This window comes from Carassius carassius, chromosome 21 (assembly GCF_963082965.1).
Source record: "Carassius carassius chromosome 21, fCarCar2.1, whole genome shotgun sequence".
Lineage (NCBI taxonomy): Eukaryota > Metazoa > Chordata > Actinopteri > Cypriniformes > Cyprinidae > Carassius > Carassius carassius.
In genome coordinates this window covers 24,696,797-24,713,755 of record NC_081775.1, presented here as the reverse complement: position 1 = coordinate 24,713,755, position 16,959 = coordinate 24,696,797, and the positions used below count along the sequence as shown (strand labels likewise).

The window sequence follows — 16,959 nt, the reverse complement described above, 5'->3', positions numbered from 1 at the left end:
TGCATGAGCGCCACACAGCCAGCCTCCAAACCAAACCCCCTTTCCCCAAAACCTCTAACAGCTTGTCAGAAAAAAAGAGAGAACGGGATAGAAAAGATGTATTTAGATTAGGACTTCAAATTTTTTAGTTCTTGCATTTTCTCTTTTCCTTGCTTTTTTCTTTAGGTATATGCTAATTAGTGAATGAGCAAAGATTATATATATATATTTTTTTTTTCCAAATCTCTTTATTGGAGGATCAAAGATGTAACATTTTACAGTAAGTAAAACAGGTCTCCAGTTTGAGCAAAGATTATATTTAGCCATCTTGAGATTTTCAGTTACTAACTGGACAATTAACAGAAGCTTGTGAAGCTAGTAAAAAGCAAGTAAATATTATGTTTTGAGTTCTGAGGTATGTAGCTGTATTCGGCTGGCCATCCAAAAATCCATATTGACTGACTAATGTTGCTAATTTCATGAATCATATTCACATATAATTTCTAAATGCAATCTGCACACTTTCCCTGATTTGTTTGCACTGATTTTAGAAGAAGATTTCTGATTTAAGCATGATAAAATGTGTTAAATTGAATAGAAGTACTAACTCATTATTTGTAATGAAATTAACCAATATACTATGTTTATCAAACAAATACTAGATTTTACAGAAAGCTGCAGCATTGCATATGATCAAATTCTATGTAGGCTTGGTTATCAGAGTCAAAAAATTATAGATGAAAATTATCACTTCATACCAAAACAAAATAAAGAACAGTGCTGACACATATTGCAAGTAAATGAGAACATGCTGAGAGAAAATCTGATATCCAGCAGTTCAGTGACATGAAAAAAAATCACTATCACTAATTACGTTTGAAATTAATATTTTTAGACAAGAGCGAGCATTTCCTGTGGAGGACTTTTAGGAGCAGTTTTCCAGGCAGATGAGGAGAGTGGTGATAATATGTGACAGGTCTGCACTGAAGGACCAGGACTGTTTCTTTAAGGATCATCACAACATCACTCTAAAATCCAGTGGGGTTTCAGTAACAGCAGGAGGTTAATATAAAAGAGCATTCCCCCAGCAGGCAGGGCCCTCTTCCCCAGCTGGGACTATCCTGACCCTGAGAAGAGAGCTCGGTTGAGCCTGAAGGGTCCCAGACGGCCAAATTCACTCATTTCTCCCACTGGGGTTTAAATAACAAGACTACTCTGTCTCTAGTCACACACAAGACAGCACTTAGTGTTATTGCGGCTATAGTTGGTGGGGGGGGGGGGGTAACTGTGGCTTTTTTCTTGATTAGCCTATTTGTTAACAGTATTACAAGTTCTGTCATTTTCAGGGAAAGTAACCCCCGCCCGATAGAAAAGACTCAGAGTAAAAGAGGCATTTGGAAACCAGTAAGTTTAGAAGACAGAAGAGAATTCATGTTTTCCAGACCATTTCACCGGACTGAATAGAGCTCACAGTGTTTGTGTGAGGTGAGTCTGTTTGTGTGAGTGTGTGTGGGTGTTATTTGCACCTTTTAATATTGTATGGCTATTTAGTGAAAGGACCTTTTAAAACATGATTTCATAGTATCAGAATTTTTGTGGGGTCTGCGCGCAAAAATCCTTTAGTGAAAATGCTTTACATTTTTTTTCCCATATATTTTTATTATTATTATAAATAATTGTATTTGCACAGCAGTTTAAGTTTTCTTTGACCAGAAGAAAACTGATCCAAAGAGCATTTTGTACTTCAGTGGAAGCAGGAGCATCTGACTGTCTGTGCAAAGAGTTCAAAGACTTTTGAAGGGGTTATCGGATGACCATTTTCCAAGTTGATATGATTACTTTAGGATCTTAATGAAAAGTCTGTAACATAGTTGGTAGTGTAAAACACCCTTTTTTACCCTGTCAAAAACTGCTCTTTTCAGAGCAAGCCGTTTTGTAGCATTTTCCTTTAAATCAAGCTCTCTGAGGGACTGTTTACTTTAGCTGCATTCATTGTGAAACTTGCTAATTAGCACATTATTAGGAAAGACTATTTGCAAAGATTCATAAAAAAAACATATACTCGCTTCTGTAGGTGAAGCTGGATAACAAATGATTTGCATGAACATAGACGCATTTAGTGCTTTAAGTGGCCCAAAAGAGGTGCCGGTACTCTATTATAGCCTATATATATATATAATATATTTTTTTTTCTATAAAAAAGATCAACCGTCTGTCATTACTCTTTAGTCTGCCACAAGAAACAACATTAAAATCATGAACTCAAATGTCATTGTAAAAAAAAAAAAAAAAAAAAACAATGACTGTTGTAACAGTCGGTAAATCAGACCTTTCTGTAACGCTAACGCTAATGAGCTTAAACGTATTTTTTGTACACAGTGCCGCGAACTGTCAATCACTCCTGTACGCGTGCATTACTGTCCTCCTCGCAGCTGCAGCAACTTGCGCTCTCTTCATCAAGCTTTAAAACAAAAAGGGGACAAAAAGGTCGTATTGTCTTTGTGCATATAGATTAATTAGATAAATGAATATCTAAATTCGTGCCTAGCCTCCTACGGACTACGGTATTTTTTTAGAACTTAGAAAAAAGATGCTGCAGCCAATGAGCAGCTGGCGGGGGCTGGTTGCAGGACGACTCAACCTCCGCAGACAGTTTTTAGTGTTTATCAGACAATAACTACTAAAGACTTTGCTTTAGTATAATTTTCGGGACAATTAGGTCCAGATTCGGGATTCGGGACAACAACACTTAAAGCACTGGACGCATTATGTTAAATCACGGGCACATTCCCTTCAAAAAAAAACGTAATCCACTGCGTCTTCAGTGGCTCAGATGTTGGGAGTAAATGATGACTGCTATGTTCATTATTACATCAACAACAGAACACCCCAATCGCTTAGGAGTCATTCTTGTGTACATCTGCTCTGGTGGTGAAACAATGGCAGACTGATGACAGCTCACTCAACCAACAAAATTAAATGAATATTTAAACAATAAAGTGTACTGTATGTCCTACATAATTCAGAGCCATTTTTGGATGCAAAAAGTTGGATGCCTATCAACAGATTTGTTATGTATCTCCCAGATTGCTCTTAAGAGGTAAACAAAGACATAATGGCTGGCTGACACGCCCTCGGACCAACACTGGAAAGTTCTCTCTGAGAGTGGGCTCCTAAACTACCTAAATATGCTCAATAAAATCACCATGGTCCTCCAAGCAAATCTGCCTTTCCCCAGTATGCTATAGAAAGCACCCAGCGGGATGTTTTTGTACATAAGAGCAAAAAATAAATTTTAAATACATGTCTGACTTCACTTCAAGAGAGCATAGTTCAAAGTGTAAAGTGCTTGCATGTGACCGTTTCTAGCTGAAGTAGGGTGAATTAGGGTAATCTGGGAAACCTTTGATTCCATCTTGCTACATGTTTTCTTCTGAGCATGCAAAAAATGCAGACAACAAGAAAATTTGATTTACAATTCGAAAATGTCATATATAACAGTGTAATGTGAGCAAGTCCTTTATCTAAGGTGACAGCTCCAGTGCAATAAGTCTGAGGGTTCAGACTTTATCCAGTGGTTAGGTCATAAGTTATTTTTGTTTTCTTGTAGAAACTTGACCCTGGACCACAAAACCAGTCATAAGGGTAATTTTTTTTTAATTAAATACATAAGCTTTCCATTGATGTATGATCTGTTAGGACAATATTTGGCCAAGAAACAAATATTTGAAAATCTGGAATCTGAGGGAGCAAAAGAAAAAAAAGAAATACTGAGAAAATAGACTTTAAAGTTGTCCAAATGAAGTCAAAAATTAAGTTTTTATATATTTACAGTAATAAATTTACAAAATATCTTCATGGAACATGATCTTTACTTAATGTCCTAATGAATTTAGGCATAAAAGAAAAATCAATCATTTTGACCTATACAATGTATTTTGGCCTATTGCTACAAATATACCTGTGCTACTTATGACAGGTTTTGTAGTCCAGGGTCAAATTTGCTTAATTTTTCTATAATGTTTTAATATTTTTATTATTACATCTTTTAATATAAATGTTTGTTATTTTACACTAAAGAAACTATGATTGGAAACTTTTTTACTCAAATCACTAGGCTTACTGTTTCAAAGGACTCAACTTTTTTATAAATTCTGATGTTAAATGTGAGTGAAAGCTTGCTGTAATTTATTCGGTAGTGCTGCAGTGCATAGATGAACACTAGGAGGTGCTGTGCCTCTGTAATGTGTGCAGTGGTTATAATAATCATCGTATGTTTAAGTCATAGTGGCTTCCTCATAATTTTCCAATTCACACCTAATAATGTTAGGTAAACCTTCAGATGCACTGATGATCTTCCAGTTTGTTTAGTGTTCACTGACAATTCATCTCTATTGCAATACGTAATATAATGTTCATTCAGCTTTTGCTTTGACTCACTAATGCTTGGTTTTATCAGTCTTGATCCAAGTTCACAGTCATGTAAAATCAAGAGATTCTCCATCCTAAGAGGAATGTGATCAACGATCTTCATCACCAGTCAAGTTATGCCTGTGGACAAGATTTTAGTAAAATCTACAGTGTTCCCTGAGGTAAAGCTCTAAAAATACTACTTTTAATATCACTGCATTAAGAACTGGAACACATGCCAAAACGTTGTATTATAATAACTGGAGGCTTTAAAGCAGGGAGTGTGCCACATGCCATTTCTTTAATTTCGATTTAACGAAAACTCTGGATATCTGACAACTCATTTATCGGGTTATATAAAAGTAAAACAATAAGTCATAGCATTGGTTAGAGTTGTTTAGATAGTTACTTTAGTAACACTTTATTTTACCTTTGTTAAACATTGTTAATTAATGTACCAATAGAAATATCACCCCTGTATTTTCATCTGTATTTACGGTTGAATTATTTTAAAGAATTATGTTTATTAATGAAAAATAGTGTGCTGTCTAATAATAATGTTACTGATTCCATCTTACATATTTTCTTCTGTGCAGACTGACCTAAAGTTTCTGCCTACTTTCATGGCCATTACTCTATTCTTTGTCTGTCTATCGAAAGAATATGAAATATCAAGCAATAGTGATATGATTTTAAATAACAATATGAGTGGGTGTGTCAGTCTCTTCCATCAGGTCTCCATGCTTCCTGTCTCTCTCATCTTTTGAGAGACAGAAGCCCTTTGAGATGTTCGTACTGGGTCAGTCAATGTCTGGGTTTCTGTGCTTCTGTCTCTAGCTGCTGTATACGTTCAGAGAGGCTGCAGGCCGGACTAAGGAGGTCTTTCTATGGGTTCACAGGGCAGCAGATCCCACAGAGGGAACAGTGCCTCATTGTTCCTGTAAAGCTCTTTCATGAGTGCTTAGCAGCTTACTGAGCAACAGTGTGTGTGTGTTCACCATCAGGCCATCAAGAACAGAAAGATGTGTGTGTGTGTGTGCATGTGTGGGAGAAAACAGGAAATAAATCTGTTGTTGTTAAATATTTAAAAATATAAAAAATTAAAACAAAGTCTTAGTAACTAGTCAAACATTTGAGATTAATAAAGAATAAAGTCATAATAACGGAAGTCAATATTTTGAGAAAAACCCCAAAAATTAATGAATGAAGTTGTAACATTTAGCAAATTTTATATAATCGAAATATCGCGAAATATCATATTGCTACAGTATTGTCAATGATTTATTTTTTATTTTTTTACATTTTACTCCAAATATTATGACTGTTAATATAACTTTATACTGCTAATCTTTGATTGTTATGCATTTATATATTTTTATTTAAGCTCTAAAATGCTTTCATACGTAACCATATGGTTCTTTGGAGATTATAAAAAAATTTCTTGATAGTACATTATAAATCTTCAGATTAGATCACTTATCATTTTGTATCAGCCAAACCAGATTTTGAATAGTTGTATATATCTTTCTTAAAATGTGTAACGTGAAAATTAGTGTTAATGTGCCAATGACACCAATATGTAATTTATAGTAAAATAAATGCGGGACTGATGTTTCATTTCCATCCATGAATCACAACAAGAAGTCAGTGATTCATGTGTCACATCCGCAGATCACAGATTTGATTCCCACCCTTTAAAAAAAATTATATTTTTAAACATCCAAGTCACCCAAACAATTTCCACCCTCCAAAGATCCTCTTTGATGATAATAGCTCCAATTTCTTCAATCTCTGCTTCACACGCAAGGAGAGAGACAGATGAATAAAGGCTTGATATTGTAAAAAAAAAAAAAAAAAAAAAAAAAACCTTTTAATTCGTGCTTGATATTAAATATAGATAGATGACTTGACCTAAGTTGCGTGGCTAAGGTTTTGTCCCGGGGTTACATATGTAAACTGAGTAGAAGTTGAGCTAACAAATTTAAACTTGACTCATTCAACCCCAAACCATGATGGAAAGCACCACCTGATCTGATATCATCTGAAAACAAACAGTTCTCACTAACAATGCTAAACCAGGGTCATCTGACTTCAGGAAGTGATATCAGTGCATAAGGTCTTGGAAGTTAATTATCCCATATTTTTGATGGCTGGCTTCCTGTTAACTTTGAAGAAAACATTCCTTAGCTAACAGGTCGTCAAAAAAATAGGCCAAGGCTGTAAACTGAAAACCCAAGGCACGCAAAACTAGCCAGTTGAATGTTGAAATAAATGAAACCTGATGGAAGAGAGACGCTTTTAAATTGATCATTGATTACAAACCTTGTATATAGATAGCATATTTAATGTAATGTGGACAAACAAGCTGTAAGAGACAGGAATATCATTTTAAGGTCCTTTTTTGAAGGAAAGGCGTACATTATTTTTATAGTTTCTTGGCTGAATGATCAACATCAGGTAACAGTTTGAAGGGAAAGTATAATTTATATAATTTATATCAAGCTAAGTATAGTGTCTGTCTACCCCAATTATAATGTCAGTAGATGATGAGAAATGTATTGATAATTACAGCATAATTTCAATATATATATTAAATAATTTACTATTTTAGATGATAAACCCCATCTGTGGCTTTCTGGCTGACGGATTGAATTTGTGCACAGATCTGCATGGGAACCTTCTGTTACTGAGAGAGATCAGAGATCCCAGGTTCTGTTCAGACCCAGGTGTTTGATAAACATGAAGCTGGAAACTCAACACCACCTGAAGAGGGCAAGTTGAGGTCCACATTCATTCAGTCTGAGGGAGAGGACGGGGATGATTTACTGAAACTATGACTACCTCAGACCTTGACGCAGACACCCAAACACACAGGCGTGATGAAGACTCTGTCAACATCTAGGTTTAGTTTTTTTTCAGCTGAGTTTTTAATGGTGTAAATGGAAAAACTTCATATGGCGGTACAGATTACTACAGCTGCTTTTGCATTCTTACAGATGGCCACACATTAAACAGGCAGAGCTTCCTCAAATAGAGTATAAAGAGCCAGTGTATATGCAGTTCATCTGATTGAAACATTTCATGGTTATGTTATTCCCCTGAGGATATGTTGTCCAGTTCTGTTATAGGCCTCTCTAATTGGCGGGTGAATCTCACGAATTTCTGAATCATATTTTTCTCCAAATTGTTTTTCAATTTGTATTTTATTTCATCAATCACATTCCATTCCATTAATATCCAGATGAGTTTTATACATTTTTACAGTAATATTGCCATATATCATTTGTGTGTAAACATTCATTCATTAAAGTAATACTTTTTACTTTTTTTAGTAATTTAAATATTAATTAGTAATGGCAAAATGCTAAAAAAAAAAGTTTAACTCTTATTTAAACATTCAGTTCAAACAAATCTGTACTTTTTATATGAATTAGATTAATGAAAATGTAGTGGTAAAATGTGTTTGTCGTAAAAATCATCAATCAAATCGTACAAAAATATGCTTGTGCAAAATACAATTTCTGTATAAAATGGCAAACATTCTTGGACAGGCTGTGGGATTCACCCTATAATGATGTTTTATAAAAATAATTTTTGATTATGGTGGTCTGTTCAACTGTGCTGGAGCACTGCCAACGTATAGTTGCTATTGACTGTGTGTTTGTGCTGTTTGCTTTGGTTTGTTGTCTATGCTATGAGGTGTTTGTTCTTCACAGGGAGTTGCTAGACCCCAACATGATGCAACCCACTGAGCTACTGAGTACAGGGAGGACAGAGAGAGTGAGACAGATCATTTCTCAGCAGGCTGACAGAGGTAGCTGTGTGGTGACAACACACTCAAGGCTGCAGGTGATCACAGTGGAAAATCTCATTCAGTCAGTGCTAACCGAATGAGGCACTCAAGATATATGTCACACCATATCTTTCATCAGAGTCGTGGGTGCTGTAATACAGTCATGTTGTGTGATGGAGAGCTTTCATAACTGCTAGATGATGCCCCAGGTCAAAATAAAGCCAGGGAACAATTCTGCCTTTGCTGGCAAAGTGAAATTTGTCATTTGTTCCTAACTTGATAGTATAATTTCACCTGCATATGTTGTTTGCAGAGCCTTGCAATATCACCAGCCCATTTCCTCCTTGTAATTGTGCCATTTTAATTTAAGATGTGTCTACAGGGGCCCCTCGCACAGTAGGAAATGCAGAAATTGTCAGATCTTTATCAGAAAATTTTGGCTGTAGAGTTTTATGAAAAGCTCTGGATTAAAGTTGCAAGAGTCTAAGGTCTGATGTATTCATTTATACATTGCCTGTCATTCCCCTCAGAATCAAATGCGGTCAACTACCTAGACGGGTCAAGGAGAGTGCACTTTATTTGCTAACTCCGAGTTAACACTGAGAAATGGAACGAAAGTATTGTTTTTGCAATTGGCTTAACTCTTATCATTCTTAACTAGCACATACATCAGGATACATCAGGAAGTGTAAATGTTTATACAACAAAGATAATCACTCCCACTGACGCATACATTTATCTCTGATGCAAATCAAGGATCCAATGTAATACGTATATTTACTCAGCACTCGGTCAATAAACTACAATCCTTCATATCCACAACACCCAGCACAGATGACATTCCCATCCTACTTTAAAGACTCTACACTTACAAAACTCCTTAAGCTGAATAGTATTGGATATCTCAAAGGGTTAAGGGTTGCCCTAAGATAATTTCTGTCTTCTACAAACCCTCACCCACCATTCTATCATTACCTCATACACTGCCAGTGGCTTTTCACCATAATAGAGCAATCATTTCAAACTCCACACGCACGTTACGGTAAAATGTGAAGCCTTACCTTGACATACTCCATGGTAGGGTCCATGCCTGCACCTTCCCTGCAGGAAAAAGAAAGAACTCTCTTCAGCGAACACATCAACTCTCCTTTAGCCAAGCTGGCTGCCGGTTTAACTGTAAGTGTGTGTGTGTGTGTTTGTGTGGGTCCTTCTCTGGGCAGGCTGTACATTGGACTGCAGTTCAGCCCCTCTCGCCTGAGGTCATTACACCACAGTATAGACCACAACATGTGGACACAAACACCCACCATCCCCCCAAACACACACAATTACTTCCACACCAACCTAAATGCACAAAGTTCAGCTGAGATGAATGCAGATATCAATTTTGACAATGAATAAAAAAATGTAAGCAGGCTTAAAAAGATAAAACATGTAGGGTTAAGCAGTCAGGGATGAGCATTTCAGGTCTTTTAGTGGCTCTTTGTCTCACACACAAACACACTCTTATGACTCTCCGGATTTATGCTTGCGTGAAGACTTAACCCCCAAATTCTAAAGGATTATAGCCAGGAAAACGGAAATTAATTCATTGAGTCTAAATTTCCCACAGGCTCACAAAACAGCATAAATAACCTTTCAGTGCTACCTTTGGGTAAGAGACAAACTTGGCACAAATGTAACCCAGAATCTATACAAATCAGGAGACGAGACATAGCAATTGTTCATATGACCACTATTCCTCTCTGCAGCTTTAAGGCTATGGTCTAGATATGACTTACCCTAACTGCAGAGATGGCCCTTGGTCAGCACTGCATTTTTTGTTTTATTTAGATTCTCTATGTGGAACGCAGGAACCATGGTGGTGAAGAGAGTCACAGAGAAGAATGAGCGGTCGAGGTGCACTGCACGGCTCAGCTTTTTCTCCATTTAGATGTTTCCAGCCTCTCTCTTTTTGCCTTTACCCAGAGTCCCTTTCATCTCAGCTTACACAAAAACCTGACTTTTCTTTATGACTCTCTCTCTCTTCCTTTCTTACCACCAGGCTGTGTGGACTGTCTCAACCCCTTAGGGGAATAAGGGTGGCTTTCAGGTTCAGTGTGGAGGTGGCACCTGGGGTGAGAGCTCAGATATATAAAAAGCGTCAGATTACTGGAAATACGAGAATTTGTGAGGATTATTTTTTTTTTGATTGTTTGCTTCGCATTTGATGTAACTTAAAAGCATAACTGATGCTGTTCCCATTGGACATTCACTAGAAACTACTCTAGAGGCGATAGGTCACGCTTTAAAACTTCTGAACACTGACATTAGAGCGCTATAAGAGTACACTGTCAGCACTCCCACGGGTCGACCCAAGAGTGACTTGAGTTTGGAACCAGGCCGAACATACCGTCTTATCCGCAAAAAGAGGGCATGCCGTGAGGACATGGCCTCAAGAAAAACATTCATCTCTGGCTCGTTCTGTGCCAAGCCACAGCTGTATTGTGTCTCAAAGTGGTGATTTGTACCTCACAGTCTTGCCAGTCATAATTAGAAAGCTGAGGGAGGACATGTCAAGTTAGAGAGATGGACAAGCTATTATTGGGTTTCCAGAAACAGATTCATAATACTTAAGCCACAGGAGAGAAATGGGACATTTGACATGCAACACTCCCAAAAATCACCCACACATCGAAAGTCATATATCAAAGGCAGTTCACAGCCAAGATGACAGGGGCAGTGAACCGATACCAGTCAAGTTCACTAGGGAGCTCAGGGAGTTTCAGTAGGAATTCAGGCCATTGATGTGATTGTTCTGATTAGTGTAAACTGTGGCGTGAGTGTTCTAAGATGTGTCTGTGGTTAAGCTGTGTTACCCAATGAGTAAATTGGAGATGACCTATGACTGTACCGTACAAACCTACCTTCATATGTGTGAGGAAGTTTAATTACCATTTGGGGACAACATTTTAAAATAAGGTAAAAACTGTAATTAATTTTATATTTATGCTTTATTTTGTATTTATTTACAGTATTTACATCAAACTGCAAAGGTTTTTCTACTTTATGCAGATTTAGGGTGTGGATTCAATATAGTTTTATGTAATGTAAATGGGTGTGAGAGAGGAAAGAGAGTGGAAAAGACTTCAACAAAAACTGTTTCATGTCACATCAGCAGAACTGTGTGGCAGAAGGAAATCCTTTGGACCACCTGGTAGTCTGGATGGAATGTTTGGGTTCCGTTGAGCTTAGCAACCCTAATAAAGTTACAGAATAATACCGGACGGCCCAACAAAGACCTGAGTCTGCCAGCACATGCAGGGCATTGATATCATTACTTTTTTGCATGTCATATAAACTATCAACTGTCATTACTGTTCATGACCTCATTTTAATTAAATGACTACATGGAATACTTGTCCTTTTAGTTAATAGTAAAAAGCTCTCCTGTAAGTACATTTATAACCAATAATATGGTTGATGTCTTGAAAATGAAAGATAGGTGGCACTTTTTCTAAACTTTTCTAAACTATTTTGCAAACTTTATAATTGTAATTTTTTACAATACTACATTATTAAGTAAGCTGGTAAATTTACTCACATGAGAGATCTTATTACCCTGTATACTGCACAATGGAGATGTGATGACAAAGTGATGGCTGATTCATTGTGATTATAGCAGTACAACACCAGGAAATCGTTGATATCTTTCCATCAGAGAGTTAAAACTGTTTAATCATTTGATTGTTTAGTTTAATGTTTACCATGTGTCATTTCAATCATTTGGCTGACTGAACCAAAGATCATTTTGGCATGCTCCGAGACGAGGCCATGTAGTTATGAGGGTGTTGAGTGGATACTGTCAACAACTAGAACAACTTTAATCAGCTTTAACAAGCAAATCAAATGGCACTGTTGCTCCTCCATCTCTTTCATCTGTCTCATTCTCTCCCTTTGTCCCTCTCTCTTTGTGTTTTTATCTCAATCTCTATTCCAATCTGTCTTCAAAAATTCTTTCATCTCTCGGTCAAGATATAAATCTACAGTCCTCACTATAACCTGTGAAGAGTTGTGTGTGTCTGTGTTAGAACAGCTGCCTCACATATGCAGGTAGTAAAGCAAAGCACCTTGATGTTTCATAAAAGATAAATGTTTCAGTCCTAGAAACAAAACCTACAGGCATCTTGTCTCATCTGACTATTTGCCTGCAAGCAGACACTCAAACTGGTGAAGCATTCAGCAGCCAGACGTTTAGGAGGTTGGCATTTAATCACAATGCCATCGAAGTCTCCAACTCTGATAAATCTAATGTAAGAAAAAGTCATCCAGGAGTAAGCTAGTCATTGCTTCTGGACTGATTCAATGTAGGTCCGTTGTTGATAATGAGAAGTGTCAATGCTTTTCTGTGCTGTAGGTTCCTCTCTCTCTCTCTCTCACAGTGTTTATGTTCTACCTATTTCTTTTTCCATGTGTCACGCAGAGTCACAATAAGGTGTTGTTATGGTGACTGGGCCGCTATGAGAGGTCATTCCTAACCTTGCTGCCAGCCCAGAGCAGCTTCTTTTGTGTGCTGTGGTCATTTTTCACCTCCCATTTCTCAGTGAGCTTTGTTGCTGTGAAATAGTAGTGTAATATTAGGTAACCTTCAAATGTCAAGGGACAGATGTGGCTTACTGGGATACGGAAACCCAAACACACCCCTACGCCTCAACAGACACACAATCACACAGTTACACTTAAAACTGTTTTTATAAAAGCCACTATTTAGTCTGTCTAAATTTCCTGAGGTGCTTCTGGTAAAAGTACTTGCTGAAGATGTTAACAGCAACTCGAGTTATCAATGTCTTGTCTTTATGGTCTGCACAGTGTTTCAGTTGTTGAAACTGTTTCTCTTTGGCACTTTCCACATAAATCCTATGTTTTTATTTTTTATTTTGTTTACCTGGATTCTTTTTTGTGAAACATATTAGATATGTTACACCAATTATCATCCAACAAAACTTAAGATCAGAAAATGTATTTTTTTATTATTTCATCTATTGAATTGATTTTATTTAGCAGTAATAAGTAATTATTTTCGATTTTTAATTAACAATTAAATGATCATGCTTTAATCATATTTATTTAAATTTTGATTATATTTATATTATTATTTTTTTATTTTTTTAATATTATTATATATTATTTTTATTCTGTAATTTATCGGAAATATACATTTATAAACTAACAAAAAGATTGTTTTAACATTTAGTTTTAGGTTTATGATTATTTCTTAAGAAAAAATTATAATATTTTGTGTCATGTTTGTGGGAGGTGCCCTTTATAATCTGTAACACTGTCTACAGAGCCAGACAGATTACTTTACTATATCTTCCAGGTCTTTTGTTGAGGGTGAGATATTACCTGTTAAGTTAGTATGTGTAAATATGGGACAAACGCAGACATCTTTGTTGCTGACTGTGATAAGATGAGACAGCCAGTAAGGGCGATATAGTTAAACAGGCCAAGAGCTATGGCAAAGATGTAGGTATACAGTGAAAAAGAGAGCCGATGCAGTGATGGAGACAGTCCTGGACATGAGACTGAGCCAGCAGCAGCTTGTATTTTATGATTATTATCTCAGTTGTGCTATTTTCTGAAGACAGTAAAGTTAACAGGATTTAGTTGAACTGATGGCCAACTTATTAAATCACTACCCAAAACAAAGGGGTGATATGTTACTGTAAAAAATAAAGCCGAAGCATAGAGGTAACATTGGAGGTCATCGACAATATATTCAAATCAAATTACTATGCACAAATAAATGCTAGCAAAGGGTAATAGCAGTTTTAGGGTGCCAAGTGATACTGTATTAGCTGTTGACTGAGTAAACCTTTGCATCAAAATCACTTTATAGGCTATATTTTAGTAAAGTACTGTATGTAATTTTTATATACCAAAAATAAGCAACCCATGTGGGTTCACAAACCGTAATTTAGAGACTATTAAGTTTGATTGTTAAACAGATGACAGTAGATGACATTTTATAACCCATTATATAATATGGCATTTAATTCATAACACATTGTTCTAAAGGTAAACGGTAATCCAACTGAGCTCCTAATGTCCCATAACTCTGTGCCCTAACCGGGGAAAACACAAGTTCTTTTATCAATTGTTGCATTGTCATGATTAGGACATGGTGTAATAGTAGTGTAGCATTTTTGTAAAATGTAATCTGTTCTTGCTAATCAGTCCTATTCCATAATCTGACAATCTGCACATGAGGTAAATTTATATGTATATGAATGAGATGTATAGCTATTCAGCCAATTTTGAGATATAAAAGTCTTGATCGTATTCATTTAATATTATTTAATATAATATTATTATAGTATTTAATCAGAAAAGTGACCAATTTGGCATGTTCACTGTCACGCTGTCATTTGTTGGGTTTTAGATGTAGTGTACTTAGTTAAAGAACATAAGCTGTCCTGAACAGGCAGGTTAAGTTGCTGTTGTGGCAACCTTCACCTAAATCTTGACCTTAATCTTGACTATGTATCTGAAAGCAACATTACTCTAAGCTGGGAAAGAGCAGTATTATGATTTCATGAATTGAGACTGTGTTTTAAACCATATTACATGTTACTTCCTATTTTTCTAAAGGGGCATTCACATTGAGACTGACAAGTCCATAGAATAGCAACACCTGAACAACTGGGTAACTTGAATTCTTTGCAAATATTGTGAGGTTTTTGCAGGTGTTGTAGAGCCTTGTTGTGTTTGAATCACTGAGAGAGGACAGGCGTGTGGAAGTACTGTGTTTCTTACCTAAATGTGAAGCTGCTCTTTCTGTCTGAATGGAAAGCCTGGTGTTCTTCGATAATGTTGTGTATGAGCGGTGATGGTGGCAGGCGATATCGGCCTGGGTATGGTGCTGCTGATGACCCCATATTTCCATTCATCTCCCACTGCTTCACAGGGCAACCAGAGCCATTCTTCTTCTTGCGAGGCAGGGTACCATGGATGGAGACTCCCTGGTAGCTGCTGACCGGCATCTCGGCCATGGCAGGCCGTGAGCTCAGCAGATCCATAGAAGATGCGAGTGGACACTGGCGCCCGATGTGCATGTTCCTGGGCAGACTAGAAAACCTCCCTTCTGCCATCATCCTCAGCTCTGTATAATGGTAATAAAGACAACATTACATGGGCAGTCTGCAAAAAAGATATAAAGTAAAAAATTTATATTATGAAATATTATTATTACAGTTCAAAATAAATGTTTTCTATTTTAATATTTTTTTCAAATGTAATTTATTCCTGTAATGGCAAAACCGAATTTTCAGCAGCCAGTCAGTGTCACAAGATCCTTCAGAAATCATTATAATTTGCTAAATTTAGTACTTGAGACATTTTTTGTCTAATGTTGGAAACCGTTGATACATTTTTCAAGATTATTTGATGAATAGACTAGAATTTTTTTTTGCTTGTAATACTGGTAGTAGTCTGTGAGTCTGTGTTTAGGCTGGATCTATTATTAACAACACAGATATGGCAAAATGCTACTGGGGGTTATTTGTTCTGACTTTTCTTTGAGGTGCTATCAACAGCTAGTGTTTATACGAAACCTCCTGCCATGTGTGCCCTATGGCACAGGTAAGTTGGAAGGCATCACTGTTTGATAGACCTGTCTCCTGGCAGCAACAGACACAAACAATATACAGACATCACTCTCAAAGACAGGGAACTCCGTTCAGTCTGACCACAAGAGGTGCAGATAAGGATCTTCCCTTGTTGTCTCCAAACGCATGTTTACTTCAGCATTCCACAGATGCACAGAGACCACTAATTGGTGCAGTGAAAGTGGAGACCGATTTTATGGAATTACGGATGATGATGGAGATTTGATGGCATCACACTTTCTGTTGAGCTTTCAAAGGAATAGTTAACCAAAAAATCTACATTTCCTCATTCATGTCACTCAAATCCGGTATGCTAATATTCAACTGCTTTTTTTTTTGTTTGCTTGTTTTTTTTTTTTTAAACTGCACCACTGGTGTCCATAATACTTTGACTTTATTATGTTTATTGAGGAGTTTCAAATTAAGAGAAAACTGTGGAAGTTCAATGACCCAGACGCTGGATGAGTGTGTGTACGTGTTGACTCAATTAAAGAGCGCTGTTAGGGTTATTCGGAGCACACATGCACACAGCAGAGCGGGTGTTGCCGTCACCCTCTTTTGTCTCTTTTGTGACGAGTGAAACTCAATATTGGACCCTGACAGCGCTTCTGTTTAAAGTCTGGCATGATCTCATCTCTTTCCACACCACCACTGGCCCCCAAATGTTCTATCTCTGTTACATGTAGCTGTGCATTAAGTTCTGGACTAGCAGCTCATATTTTTTGTTACATAATAACATTTAGTGTTTTCTCATAGTTGCAGTGCATCCCGGGTCCAAAATGAACACACACCGAGCTTCAAATGTGACTGAAATTTGGCTTTAGTGAGTAAATAAAACATCTTGATTCATTTAAATAAAATAAGATGCCCAATATAATTGTAGAATGTCCCTCCCTCACTGTTTATTTATCTGATGTAAGCAATGTAAGTGAATCAAATTGTTAGGAATAGGTCAAGTGAAATAATACTCAGAGAAGGTCTTTGTTTTAATATCATTTAACACTTGAACTAAATATGGCACCATTCGTGACATTAAGATTAACAAAAGCACCCATTGTAATGTTTTCATTGTAATATTAACACTTGTGTGATTCTGTGAATTAGAACTGCACCCATCATAATCAACAAGAT

The 16,959-nt window shown here is 36.7% G+C and overlaps 1 protein-coding gene and 1 long non-coding RNA gene across 6 annotated transcripts in view; one reads left to right on the top strand and one right to left on the bottom strand.

Moving 5' to 3' along the window:
• bcar3 (BCAR3 adaptor protein, NSP family member) overlaps positions 1-16,959 on the bottom strand; it is a 68,124-nt gene that overhangs the window by 20,798 nt on the left and 30,367 nt on the right. For 4 of the 5 annotated variants that reach the window (XM_059503973.1, XM_059503974.1, XM_059503976.1 and 1 more), the window contains 2 exons: positions 14,978-15,323; positions 9,244-9,283 (listed from right to left, as the gene is read on the bottom strand). In XM_059503973.1, coding sequence (XP_059359956.1) covers positions 9,244-9,283; positions 14,978-15,323 — 386 coding nt within the window. Of the gene's footprint in view, positions 1-9,243; positions 9,284-9,963; positions 10,157-14,977; positions 15,324-16,959 lie in introns of those variants that run through there. The other variant, XM_059503978.1, reaches the window with a different exon arrangement.
• Positions 1,335-7,558, top strand: LOC132097225 (uncharacterized). The gene is made up of 3 exons (XR_009422694.1): positions 1,335-1,464; positions 4,458-4,571; positions 7,053-7,558. It is a non-coding gene; the product is annotated as an uncharacterized LOC132097225 (long non-coding RNA).